Source organism: Octopus bimaculoides, chromosome 26, assembly GCF_001194135.2.
Source record: "Octopus bimaculoides isolate UCB-OBI-ISO-001 chromosome 26, ASM119413v2, whole genome shotgun sequence".
NCBI lineage: Eukaryota > Metazoa > Mollusca > Cephalopoda > Octopoda > Octopodidae > Octopus > Octopus bimaculoides.
The window spans coordinates 22,751,395-22,765,935 of NC_069006.1; the positions used below are offsets into that span (position 1 = coordinate 22,751,395).

The window sequence follows — 14,541 nt, forward strand, 5'->3', positions numbered from 1 at the left end:
CAGGGGTTTTCAAACTTTTTGACTTGCGGACCCCTTTATATTTCAGGCTTTACCTTAGGGACCCCCCTTATAAACGCTTATGAAATTTATACATAAATATTTGCTTAAAATAACATATATTTTTACATTTATTTATTTAACAGTATTTAACAAATAGGTTTATTGTCAATTAAAAGATTTCGATTAAAAAACATATTTTAAATCAAATTGCCCATAAAAAGTATTTGCTGTCCACTGACCCCCTGTGGTCCGCGGACCACAGTTTGAAAACCCCTGTTGTAGACCAATCCTCTTCACTAGTGTGAGTGACCACAACCATTCTGCTGTGATGTTCAGGTCTTTCTTGAGTACAATACGGTGCCAGGTATCTCAGTGCTTTGTCATCTTGTTCAGCATTCCGAGGCCATCCTTCAGTATTTTGGGTCTCCCTCTTCCATAAGTTCGATCTACTTTGTTTTTGTATTAGGTTTGCAAGACTCTTGATGTGAGTTTGTGTACTGAAATAAATTTGGTCTTAGGAGGGTCATTATGCTAATAATAATAAACACACACACTGGTTCAATATCACTTTTCTGTTGTTAGTCAATCAGTTAAATATCAGTCAACTATTTAATCAATTGACTAACAATATGGAAGTGATACTAAACCAATGTGTGTTTATTATTGGCATAATGGCCTTCTCAAGCGTGTGTGTGTGTGTGTATGTGTAAAAAGTTTTTTTCAGAAAAAGTGAAGGAATCTGCAATAAGTTGATTTGAACTCAAGATCCCTAAACTGGCAGTGTTGGTCCATATTGTGAAGGTTTGATGCAGGTTTGTGTAAGAGGGAGAAGTTTTGTTCTGTCTCCTTTCTGATGATTGGATGGCTATTTTTAGGGTAGGTTTTATCTCTTTTCACAGGTGATGGCTGTCAGTATCTGTTTTCTTGACAGGTGACTAATTTATTTCTCTTTGACATGTAAAGATACTTTGTGATAGGGGTAGATGACCATAATTGCTTTTTGTGTGTGTGTGTGTGTGTGTGATGTATTTACAGCTATGTATATTGATGCTATGTATGTTAATATACTTGTCTGAACAAATTGATTGTGGGTGTTATGTATCTTTGCATGCGTATGGTGATAGTGTGTGTATAATATTTTATTTCTGTGTGTATAATGAAGTATGTGGGTGAATGTATAATACAATGTAGATGTGTATTGACTGTGTGTGAGAGATGTGTTTATAATAAGTGTGTGTGTGTGTGTGTGTGTGTGTGTAATGTTATATTTCTATTGTATTTGTATGCAATGAATAGTGTGTGTTTGTACTTGTATTTGCGTGTGTGTGTTTGTGTGTATTTATATATACGTATATATATATACACACATATATATCTTAGTATTGTTAGCATTACTGTTGCATTGTCACTGTAAGGTGGTTGTGGTTGTTGTTGTTGTTGTTACTACAATTGATACTGTAATTAATTGTAGAAGCTGTTTAACAGACAATTATCTGTTATTTAACAATGAAATTAATTATCTCTGGTTATTTAAGTAAAAGGATTAACTGACAATTGTGTCTTTGAAAGATTTCTCTTGCCAACACCATCAACTAACCCCATTTCCTTCCTTTTGTATTGCATGTAATACACAGAACATGTCCCCTAATGTCCATGCATCACTTGTGATACACAAGACATTTCCCTGGAGTTCCTCTACCATATTCTTCTATTCTTTAACTTGTTTCAGTCACTTGACTCTGGCTGTGCTGGAGCACCGCCTTAAAGGGTTTTTTAGTCGGAGAAATTGACCCCAGGACTTATTCCTTGTAAGCCTAGTACTTATTCTATTGGTCTCTTTTGCCAAACCACTAAGTTATGGGAACGTAAACTTCTCTGAACAAATACATCGAAAGCCAGTGTTTATTGAACGATATCTCACTGGATGGAATACATTTTTTTTTTTTTGTTGATCCTACCAATAACAGAACTATCTATCTATTTATATATTTATATAATGTGTGTGTGTGTGTGTGTGTGTGTATGGAGGTAGAGGAAGGGAGCTAAGAAATTATTTATTCATCTCTCAGGAAATGAGAACCAGGCCCCAGAATCTGCATATGGCATTTACTGGCTGTTACTACAGCCAGTTAATGTCATATGCAGGTTCTGGGGCCTAGTTCTAATTTCCTGATATTTTTTTTATTTATTTTGTATTTAATTATAAGTCCTGTCATTATTAGCTATTAGTAATTATCGTTATATCCTATAGGTGGGTGTTCAAGATGGCACAGAGATTAAGAAATTAGCCAAGCCTATTTATTTATTTACTTATGTATTTTTGCTATCAATTTTTTTATCTTTATTTTAAAAATCTCATTTTGTGGTTCATGTTTTTATTTATTTATTTTTTTCATATTCTCCCTGAGAATCTTTTGCATCATACAAAATGGGTCTTGTATCTGAGAAATGAATTTGTAATTTTATATATATATATATATATATATATACACACACACACACACACACACACACACATATACACATGGTGTATGTGTGCATTTAATTGGAGTTCTTTCTTTCTGTTGTTTCAATATTTGGTTGTGTTAATAGAGGTACCAGGCAACAACCAGATGCGATGTCTTCAGTATGGGGATTCTGTTAACCCCCGTCTAGCTATTTGACACTTATATGCACGTCTCTTATGTAAAACTTTCTTCAGCATTCTATTCTATAAAGGGCAAGGGTATAACAATGTTTCTGAGAGTATCATGTTGAATTGAGGGGTGCAATTTGCAGTTTAAAATATCAGCGAACCCTCTCTTCAAATTACACCTTTTTGTTTAAACCCTTTCATTTTTCATATTTCTGCCAAAATACACTTCTTTTGTTTCAATTAATTTTGAAAATAACCAAAAATTTAGTACAATAATTTTGTTGCTATTAAGTTGTGTATTTGGAACATAAATTAACATGAAATCTTGGTGGAGGGTTTTCAACTTAGATCATTTAAAAGAGGAAGCTTGCACCATAGGACCAAGGGTAGTCCTGGACAGGTTGGTATCAATAGGGGCTAAAAAAAAAGGGGGGGGGGAAACACTGTAAATAGTGTGGTCGTGGAGGTGCTGTGTCTGAAAGTGAGGTGGAATGATTAAAGGTCTAGCATCTTCAGTTGCAGATCAACTGAATCAGGACTGTGCTAAGGGCTAAACAAGAATAAGACCATAATCTCTGATCATCCATTGGTGAATCAATGATTGATCTGTTTCTGTTCATGGCTGGGTTGTTCAGAGAGGAAAAAAGAAAAAAAAAGAAGCAAAATCATAAAAGCTAGATTTGTATCTAAGAAATCAATTAGTAATTATATTTTATATGTTAAACGATGGGTTTTTTATCCCCCACCCCTTTTTTTTCTTATTAAAAATAATTAAATTGGAAAGGATATTTGACTGGATTGATTTTGTGCTAGATAATGGTGACCAGCTGAGCAAACTTGCTATCAAATAGTTGGAGCTTTTATACACAGAGAGGAACCATTATGAATCTGAGGAGACTTGCAACATGGTTGTCAGACATGCTTTGACAATGTCACTCGTTTCACAAGCAAATTCCTTGGTGTGTTCTTTTTTTTTTTTTTACAGAAGGAACTAGGTGTTATATATATCCAAGATAAACATATATTTCCACAAACAGAACACAAACCAATGAGGGCATCTCAATATCAGGACTTGATCTGCTAGAAATAACAACCAAGTCTTTCTTAAATCATATTCTGGAGTTCTTAAAAACAGGAAGACATAGTGGATGATGTGATAATGGAATACTAATTCTAATCTTGTCTGTAAAAATACATGATTGTCATGGTTGGAATGTATTTGATAATTTGGTTGGATCATACGGCAAAACCGGTGGTGGTGGTGGTGGTAGTATTAGTTCATGTGGTGGTGGTGGCAGCAGTGATTATGCTCTTACTGCCAAATCCATTTGGTGGTTTACTTATTGAGAAAAACCATATTTTGTTTTGGTTTTCCAATTCATTTCTTGTACAAATCTAACATAATTAGGGTAGGTTTGTTTGGATATTGAGTAGTAGGGTGTGAATGTATGTGTAACGTGAATGATTCTGTAGAGTGGCAATGTGTGTGTGCAATGAATTATGTGTGTGGATGTATGACTGTGTGTGTGTGTGTGTTTATGGGGTTGTATGGTTTGTATATATGTGTGTGTGTGTGTGTGTTGGTTGTATGTTTGTAGTGTTGAGTGTGTGAAAGAGCATGGGAGGCTGATGTTTTTAGCAGACAAACTGAAAGAGAAAACAAAACAACCAATCATCTTTTAGTTGAACTCAATTAGATGTCTTAAGAGTCTTATCACTTAAAGTCCTGGATAAAGATGGAATGTATTTAGTTAGACTGTTAGACACTTGAAAGTATGTCTTTAATAGAACCAATGATACAAACATAAAGTTCGTCTATTTTACTACTAAACATTCCAATATATTTAATTAAACACACTCTTCAAAAGAGAGCTGAGAATTTTGTTGCAATATAAAGGTATATATATAAATCTTTCATCCTTTTAGGGTTGATAAAATAAGTACAAGTTGCATCCTGGGGTTGATGTAATTGACTTACCTTGTCTCCTGAAATTTCTGGCCTTCTGCTAAAATTTGGAACCAATATACAGGTAACTGTACAAGGCAGTGAACTGGCAGAACCATTAGCATAGCAGACAATACTTTGCAACATTTTATCCATCTGAGTTCAAATCCTGCCAAGGTTGACAAATCTCAAAAATAGAGGAGATAATTTCAAGAGATAAATTTTGCTGGAAATTGTATGTTCATTGTTGGGGGAAGTAACCTGAGCTTTAAATTAACCCTTAAAGGGTTAATGCTATGACATATTTGAATATCTGTCATTTATGTCATAAACTATGGAGAAGTTTTCAAGAAATGGAACATTCTAGTGTTTTAGTTGACTCTATGACCCTTCTATTATTCCAATTGAGTTCTTTCAGTTAAATTTGAGAGAAAACAAAAAGATTATGTGTAAATCTATAAAAACACCCAGGGGAGGTTTTTAGCTTGTGCAGTGTGAAAGATAAAATTTATTCTCCCTGCTTATTATATCAGACATAAGATTATTACTGGTAACATTGCCAGATAATTTGGTTCTTTATTCCCAGCAGATAAGCAAACTAAGGTGTATAGAATGAAGGTGCTGGCCAAAAATACACTACAAAATTCCTGCAGTGCATTTGAATTCAAAACGTATGGTTTGGCAGTTCCATATCTATTTTGTTTTTTAAGCATCTCACTTATCACCAAAATTTTTTTTTCACACATACTCTAAAACAAAATTGGCATTTCCCAGACATTTCTTCCATTCACTCCAGTGCCTAGAACCTGTAGAAAAAATGAAAGAACAGTTTTTAACATACCATTGTGTAGCAGATATTTCTGACTTTCTTTGATGGCGTAGCGGTGGTGGGAAGTGGAGTTAAAGAGAGGTAGAACTTATTGTAAACAATGTTAGCTGTTTTGCCTCCCTCTTTGGTGTTTGGAATATAAAGAAAGCTGGTCGGTCAGTCAGTCGGAAGATTCCTGGAATGTACAGCATGCTGACTTAATCTTTCTGGTAAATTCTGATCTGTGTTTGAGTTAATTGGGCCCTATTGAGTGACACCTCAGTTGTTTTTCATTAAATACTTAAACTTATCCCTCACTGTGCATTGAGCGAAAGAGTGGGGTGTATAATACACAAGGTATATGGAATATAACTGAACACGGAGGTTGTAAAAGACACAATACTTGGCGTAATACTGTGTGTGTGTGTACATGAGATGGTGCTGAAAAGTTTGTGGCTTAGGGTAAAAGAAAATACAGGAGGATCAGTTAATTATGATTTTATTAAACATATTTCGAGCGTGGCCGTTTTCGTGCGGGTGACACGTAAAAGCACCCACTACACTCTCTGAGTGGTTGGCGTTAGGAAGGGCATCCAGCTGTAGAAACTCTGCCAAATCAGATTGGAGCCTGGTGTTGCCATCCGGTTTCACCAGCCCTCAGTCAAATCGTCCAACCCATGCTAGCATGGAAAGCGGACGTTAAACGATGATGATGATGATGATTCTCCTCTTAGATTCACACATTTATTGCAGCAATTCTTCAGTTTTTCTAAGCCCTTTAAAAGAACTCGAAAAGTTAGACCTCCAGCCAGGCCTTTCACGATACCCTTAAAGCCAGGAACTTTTCAGCACCCCCTTGTATATTTAAGTATACATACACATATATAAATACACACACTCACACACATTACACTTATTCAAATATTAATGGTTAAACTAAACAATTGATAATTCTCCATTTTCTTCTGTGTGTGTATGTGTGTATGTGTGTGTTTTATAGGTGCAGGGGTGGCTGTGTGGTTAACTTTACTTCCCAAATACATAGTTCTGTTGTTTCCTGTGCTACTTTGTTACAAATTGATGGCTCATAAAGGATATTTGAGCTGTCCAAAGAAGTTATAGTCAGAAGGGACAAGATCTGGACTGCATGCAGGCTGTCCTGGCCTTGCAACCCAGTTTTTCAGTGATTTACAATGGTATGGGCAGCTGTATGTGGGTACACATTGTGCTTATGATAATGCTTGATTTACCAATAAATCTCAGCATTTGGCATGAATTGCTGGTTTCAGTTTGTTGACCAGTATGTCACTGTGGTCTACACTGGTAACTATAGACCCCTTTTCCAGATAATGTTTCAGTACAGGTCTCTTTTGTGTGCCCCAAAATTGTTAGCATCACGTTTTCTGTGGAATGCTGAGTCTCAAGTTTCTTTTTCATTGGCAATTACAGATATTTCCTCTCCATACTCTGCCTTTTCGAATCCGGCTCACCTCCTGTGACTATTCTCGCCAGAAAAACGCTTCACCTTCATCATTGTAGTGGTTGGGTAACTGTTGACAGATCTCCACATGATTGTGCTTATGCAGTTTGTAAGCTCCCTTGGCATCCACCTCGCACAGACTTTATGTAAGACATGCCACTTCGTTGACCGTCACTCATTGGTTTGCTAGGACCATCTCTCAAGTTTACCCAGGCTCCATATCAGTGGTGGAGGTTGATGAGTATCCTACTCCCCCTCCATGCATCACATTTGTCCGACCATTTTTACACTTCTCTATCTGCACTTGTGCATGGTAGAGCATTGTTCCCTTATTGTACTGAAAGCCTGTGGTGTATTTCAGCCCCTGACCCATCTTCAGGCCTGAGAAATCAGATCACTTTATCTTTTTCCTCCTTGGTGCACATGGCCATGTTTACTCTGTAACACAAGAAAGAAAACAGGAGCAATCAAGGTCAAACGTTGTTGGTTACATAACCACAAAAGTACTATCTTTTTAGAACACATGTACTGAAATGTGTGTGTGTGTATAGGTATATATGCAGTATGTGTAATGTATACATATATATGCACACACATGTATGTATATAAGTGTACGTATATATATATATATATATATATATATATATATATATATATATATATATATATATATATATATATATACATACACACTCATATACATGTATATTTGTGTATGTGTTTGCATATGTATACTTGTTTGTATGTGTGTGTATATGTGTGTACAATATAAGTATGTGTGTGTGTGTATACATATATAACATGTATACATACATATATAGATACACTTGTGTGTGCATGTGCATATTTTATCCCTCCCCCCTACATCTATATGTACAATATTCTATAATAATGCCATTATTGTATGCATTGTATAGTCTATAGTCTTCTGTAATCCTCGGTGGTTGTTATGGTAGGATTGTTTTATTCTGTGTTTCCTTTTTCTCTTTCTTTTATGCACTTATAAATCTCTACTCTCTCCTTTTCACCATTTCTCTATTTCATATACATTGTTATGTATTCATTTATATATCTATCTCTGCACTTAAGAAAATTTCTGTCCCAGTTCTCTAAGCTAGGAATATTGTTGTCTACAGAGATTTGAGACTGTTTTACTGACACTGAACTAAATAAGACTTCGAATTTCCACGTTTCATAATCTTATTTATTATAAATGATTTTGTTTGCTATGCCATAAGTACTTCAGCAGACTTCATACAATCAAAAACTTGTATGACCCCCACCGCCCTTCTGTCTGATATTTTATATTGCTGCTTGTGATGATGATGATGTTCATAATCAAATGTTGTGCTTATTGGGTTGGAAGAATTGTTAACAAAATAATGCCTTGTGATATTTTGTTGGTTTGTTTTTGATTCCGAGTTTCAAATCTTGTTATCCCAGTCAACTTTGCTACTTTATCAACCCCAAAACAATGAAAAGTAGTTAAGTTTTGGGGGTTGATTTAATCAGACCCTTTTATGCCAAGTGTCTGTCATTATGCCTTTATTAGAAATTATTGCCCTCATTTTTTTTTTTTCTTTTCTATAATCAATTCTGTATAAAACCACACTATTTTTGTAATTTCTCCTTGTAATGTATCTTTGTCCATTGCTCCTGTGCCAAATAAAATAAACCATTCATCATCGTCCATTTAATGTCTACTTTTCCATGCTGGCATGGGTTGGACAGAATTTGTAGAGGCAGATTTTTCTGTAGCTGGATCCTCTTCCTATCACCAACCTTCGCCTGATTCCAAATAAGGTGATATTCCTCCATTTCCGACAGGTTTTCACAGGAGAACAAAGGACACCACTTGCATAATGGTGACACTCCTTTACAATTATCACACAATATCAAGACAAAGAGACTGTAACACCACACACACATGTATGCAACAGGCTTCTTTCAGTTTCTGTCTACCAAATTCATTAATAAGGCTTTAAACAACCCAGGGTTATAGTGGAAGACACTTACCCAAAGTACCAAGCAGTAAGAGTGAACCTGGAATGATGTTGGTGGGAAGCCAGCTTCTTACTACACAGGTAAATGTCTGCACCTGTCATTATTAATTAATTAAAGGTAGTGGATTGACAGACTCATTAAAACATCAGACCAAATTCCCTACGGTATTTAGAGCCCCTTTTCATTGGCACAAGCTCAACTTGTGTGAAGTCAATTTAGCCTTTCATCCTTTCAGGGTCCATAAAATATTATACTCCTCTGCACAAATTTGTGGCCCTGTCTTTATGTTAGAAATTATTATCAGCATTTTTTGTTATTACAGTTGGAGGAATTATTGCTTTTAGCTCTCCTCCCCGACCCTCCGATCAGCTGATATCACACATATGATGAAGACTGTCCAAGTCATGAACATACCATCTTTTATTTATTTTGCAGCACTACCGTAACTCTCCCACTCTCCGACCTTGTTATGTCATGTACCTTTCTTTCTTTTTTTTTTCCAATTAAGGTTTTGGGGTGGCATTTGAAGAAGATTTCGGTGCTATTTCTTTTTTTTTGACAGATTGAATAGGGACCACCTCGTTTCTGTTCTTGTGGTTGTTGTTATTGTCTAACCCCTTGAGCAGTCAACCCTGATTGAGAAGTTCCTTCATCAAAAACATTCCTGACACAGTTATTCTATTTTTTTCTCTGGGCACAATCTGTCTAGAATCTCGTTAAGCTGATAGGGTCCTCTTCTCAAGACCCTTTTACCTTTCTCTTCTCCTGGAATTTCTTTTCCAGTGTGCCCTTTTTCTATTTTTAGGTCGATAGGTGTGATTTAAGAGAGATTAGGTTGTTGTTTCAAGTAAGTAGAACAACCATGTGGTAGTCAGTCATATGGAGTCATTTTTGTTGTTTTTTGGTGTTTGTGGTTGGTTGGCAGAAATGGAAGGGTTCAAGATTATGTTGCCTTAACTGTGGCATTATTCTTCAAAGATTGAAGCTGATAACCCCTGCAGAAACTTAAAACATTGGAATCTGTGGGAATGATGAAATCGGTGCTCTTGGCTTTCAATCTACCCCTCTCTCCTTATCCTCGGAAAGATTGGTATTGGATCCAGTCAGAAATCAACAGAAGTCATTGCATGGCTGGTTAAGAAGTCTGCTTCTCAAACATGTGGTTTTGGGTTCAATCCTGTTATGTGGCACCTTGGAGAAATATCTTCTATTAGGACCTCCCAACTCAATAAATCCTTGTGAGTGGATTTGGTTGTTGGCAACTGAAAGAAAGCCTCTCCCTCTCTGTATATATATCTCTTTTAGCTTGTTTTAGTCTTTTGGAGCACTGCCTTCAAGTTGAATGAATTGATACCAGGACTTGTTTTATTTTAAAGCCGAATACTGATTCTGTTGGTCTCTTTTCCCAAACATGTGTACCATGCAAACGAACCATTTTTGTTGCATTGTTTTTGCATAATAAAGAATATAGAGATGGGTGGTGTGAGGTGAAGTTGTGATGTTGATGCCTTTACAGTCATGTATTAACTGATGTCTTTCTCTCTATGTTGCAGAGCCTAACAGAATCATCACCATGAGAGTGTCTGTCAAGTTCATCATTTGTGGCTTCCTGATATTCTGTGTGATCTTCTTCAGCTGGTTTCGGTGTCCCAACATACAAAATGATGACAACTTAATTATGTAAGTACATGACGACACTTTAATTATTTCATATAACTGAATGGTTAACAATTTAGTTTTGCAATCATTAGGTCGTTTCTGGGATTGATCCCATTGTTTGGTACTTTGGACAAGTGTAATTTCTCATAGCATCAGGTCAATCTGAACAAAGCCTTGTGAGTGAAATTGGGACTGTGGCAGCCTGGTTGAAAGGATTGTACATCAAAGATCCAACCTTATTGCTTTCTGTGTTATGCTGAGTTCTGCTTGACAAATATTTTATAAGTAAATATGTCTGAAGAACACTCAGCCATGTATATGCTAATTTAACAAGTAGTTCAGTTGACACCAAACAACTCTGTTTTTTTGTCAACAGCAGCAGAACCAACATACATACATACATACATACATACATGCATATATATATATGTGTGTGTGTGTCTGTGTGTGTGTGTGTGTGTGTCTGTGTGTGTGTGTGTGTGTGTGTGTGTGTGTGTGTGCGCACACATGCACAAAAGAAAAAGGGATTAAAAATTCAGACAGATACTCGTGAAGCATTCTGTTGGAGTCAAACTTGACTAACCAAATTGACCAGAGAAAGTCCTTGCAATCCATGTAGTTAATCCACTGTCGACTGCCTGGCTAATCTGTAAAGCCAAAGTTGATATACAGAAAAATTTGGCATTCGGTCACAGAATATAGTAGAAAACAAAAGAATGGGGATTTATTCATTTGTAATCTTGTGTGCATTTTCGATTGATTGGTATTGCATAGTTTTGAAATTTATTAATGTTGCATATTGAGATCAATCCGTATTTGATTGACTCCAGAGATCAAGAAATTAACACCAACATGTCCTTCTCTAAATCTCACTACACAAGTCTTATTCTCAGGAGTCTCTTTTTCTTCTTTCTCCTCTCTCTTATTTTCTCTTTGAACATATCTCTCTTTCTCTCTCCCACCCTCCACTCATCTCCCACCCTCCACTCATCTCCCACCCTCCACTCATCTCTTTTTTAATATTTCAATTTTTATCGTATAATCGTCATGTTATTCAGATCTTGGCAGTAGATTTGTATAATCATCAGAGCATCACACAAATTGCTTTCTTTTGTTTTGCTATGACCTTTTTGAGGCCATAACTACATGGTTGCTCTCCTTACTAGCAACAACAACCAACTCTCCTGCAAAAAGGCATTAACTAAACAACACAATGATGACTTGAATGTTTCTTGTTCAGCTTGAAGTCCGCTCCAATCAAGCTGTGACCATTTTGTCTTTTTCTCTAGAACCACATTTAATGCCATGTGTCCTTTTTAAAGTTGCTGGAGTGTAATTTGAGAAATATTTGGTTGCTATTTCTAGCAGTTCAAGCAATCATGTAGAGGCTCTTTTGTTGACATTGAAGGGGATTTTAAGGTCTCACTGCTTAGCACCTCTTGCATTACAGGGCTTAGTGAATGATAAATCTGCTGTATAGGACACCAATTAACATTCCAAGGAGATTTGGCATAATAATAATACATGACAACTTGACAAATTGAACCAAGAGGAAGGGAGATAAAACTCTCCATTCTGGATATGATACTCGCCTAACAAATATAACAACATTTCTACAATGTCTGGTAATTATTTTTGACAACTGAGGCATGTAATAATCTAAGAGAATCTCACTCTGCTCCCTTGCCCGGAGTTAATACAACTTGAGCCAACTTGGGTGATACTATATGGCTGTAGAAATAGCAGTCAAATTCCCTTCAAAATCACATCATACCATCGTCATCATCATCATTTAATGTCCGTTGTCCATGCTGGCATGGGTTAGAGAGTTTGACCAGGGCTGGCAATCATTACAACTTGCGATGAGAATAGGGCTGCAGGCTTAGTAGGGTGTTTAAGGAGTCTACTCCATGTTGAAGTTGAGAGTTCAATCCTACTGTGCAGCACCTTGGGCAAATGTTTTCTTCTGTTGATTCAATTTGACCAAATCATTGTAAAAGGAATTTTGAGAACAAAAATTGTGTGTGAAGACAGGAAAAAAGTTATCATAGGTGAAATTTGAATGTTGCATCTGGAATGGAAAAAAAAAACCTGACAATTAAAATAACAAATTGATGAGAAAAGCTATATTTATTTATTAAATGTTTGTGTGGGAATATGTATGTGGCTGTGGGTGTGTTTGTATGTTGGATGCATGGGAGTTAGGGATGGGGTACTTGCAGGTGTTTTGGTTACGTGATCTAATAAGTGTAGACACCTGATCATTCTACCCTGTATGAGGAGATATCTGTACCTGGTGGCTTGTTTGTAAGTCGGGATTTAAAACATTAGAATAACGTTAGATACGCTAACTTGATAGGGGTTTATGTATTTTTGTGTGTGTGTGTATTTATGCCAGTGTGGGTATGTATGTATGTGTATGAATGTCTGAATACATGTGAATTCATGTGTGTATGTATGTCAGTTGAATGTACATGTTATTGTGGATATGTGCAACAGGATGCGTGTGTTTTTGGTATATGTGTTTGAAGCATATTGACATCATAGTGTGCAGTTGAGGCACACACACTCACTGAAGCTGTTGTGGAAGAAAAGAGAGAGAGAGAGAGCAAAGGAAATTGGTGTAAGATAAGTACAGATAATAGTCAGTATGAATGGCTGGATGTTAATGATTGCCAGGTGTGTGTGTAATTAGGTTAATATTTGTGTTTACAAACTAGACGAATAAATATTCAATACATGATATAGAGCTGATAGTGTTTACTTTTGGGGTTTGGAAATCTAAAGTTGGTCGTAATTTATATAGTTGTTTTCCGCTTCAGTGTGTTTGTGTGTGTGTGTGTGTGTGTGTGTGTGTGTATATATATATATATATATATATATAAAAATTAGTTATAAGGATTCAATAGAATCTAGGCATATCAACATGTAGGATGTCAGAAATGGCTATATATGTGTGTATATTCATATATGTGTGTATACTCATGTGTGTGTATACTCGTGTGTATACTCATATATGTATGTGTGTATACTCATGTATGTATACACATATATGTATGTGTGTATACACATATATGTATGTGTATAGTAATGTATATGTATACATATATGTATGTATGTATGTATATACGTATATGTATGTACATGCAGTGTTATAAAGCTATTAGTACATATGATCTATAGGTTCAACTAAACGATTCTTCTTTTGTTGTTTAAAATTACAATCTTATGGTGTCATCAGTGTTTGTTTGAGACGTTTTTCTTCTTTCTCTTCATAGATGCTATATACACCCTCCTATGCATAACTCCTTTCTGCATCACTACTATCTACATACGCATATCTGTTGGATGTACGTAACACATTGCTATGTTAAGTTCACTGACATATCAATGGTTTCAGGTTTTGATTTTCTTTTGCATGGCATTTTAAGTGGATTCCAAAATATGGTGATTGGTCAACGGCTGATGAAGGGAGGCTCCCGTAATGCAATCTGCGTATTTAACATATAACACATGTATGCACACACAATATGGATTATAAACTATGGTTTTGTGCATGTGTGGTTGTTGTATAGCCCCATATTGACCCCGTTTATTCAAACCTATGAAGACATTCTAGCCATGGCCATCCTGTCATTTAAGGGATATCTAGGACTACATTAGCTAATGTGTTCTTCCATTTAAAAATAAAGAATTTTGTAGATAGAAGTATGGTATTTGAGGAAGATTTGGTCTCTATTTGTAACAATTCATGTGACTAAAAGTGTGCCTACATAAAAATACTAAACTATTTAATCTTTTAAGATGCAGGAAATTTAATATAAAACATGATCATCAAAATGGTTTGGATGAATATTAAATTTGGGTGTAAAAAGAGAAAGAAAAATAAAAAGATAAAACATGTAACTCATATTTTTTTAAGCTCAAATTGTGGGAGGTCCACATATTTCAGATCACATTGTACTCAAGTAAATATAGTATATACGTGTATGTCTGGACCCCCCCCCCCC

At 35.8% G+C, this 14,541-nt stretch overlaps 1 protein-coding gene across 3 annotated transcripts in view; it reads left to right on the forward strand.

The window, feature by feature from the left end:
* LOC106876518 (D-glucuronyl C5-epimerase) overlaps nucleotides 1-14,541 on the forward strand; it is a 75,933-nt gene that overhangs the window by 48,064 nt on the left and 13,328 nt on the right. For all 3 annotated transcript variants that reach the window (XM_052976873.1, XM_014925096.2, XM_014925097.2), the window contains exon 2: nucleotides 10,426-10,552. In XM_052976873.1, coding sequence (XP_052832833.1) covers nucleotides 10,446-10,552 — 107 coding nt within the window. In that variant the 5' untranslated portion in view covers nucleotides 10,426-10,445. The remainder of the gene's footprint in view (nucleotides 1-10,425; nucleotides 10,553-14,541) is intronic.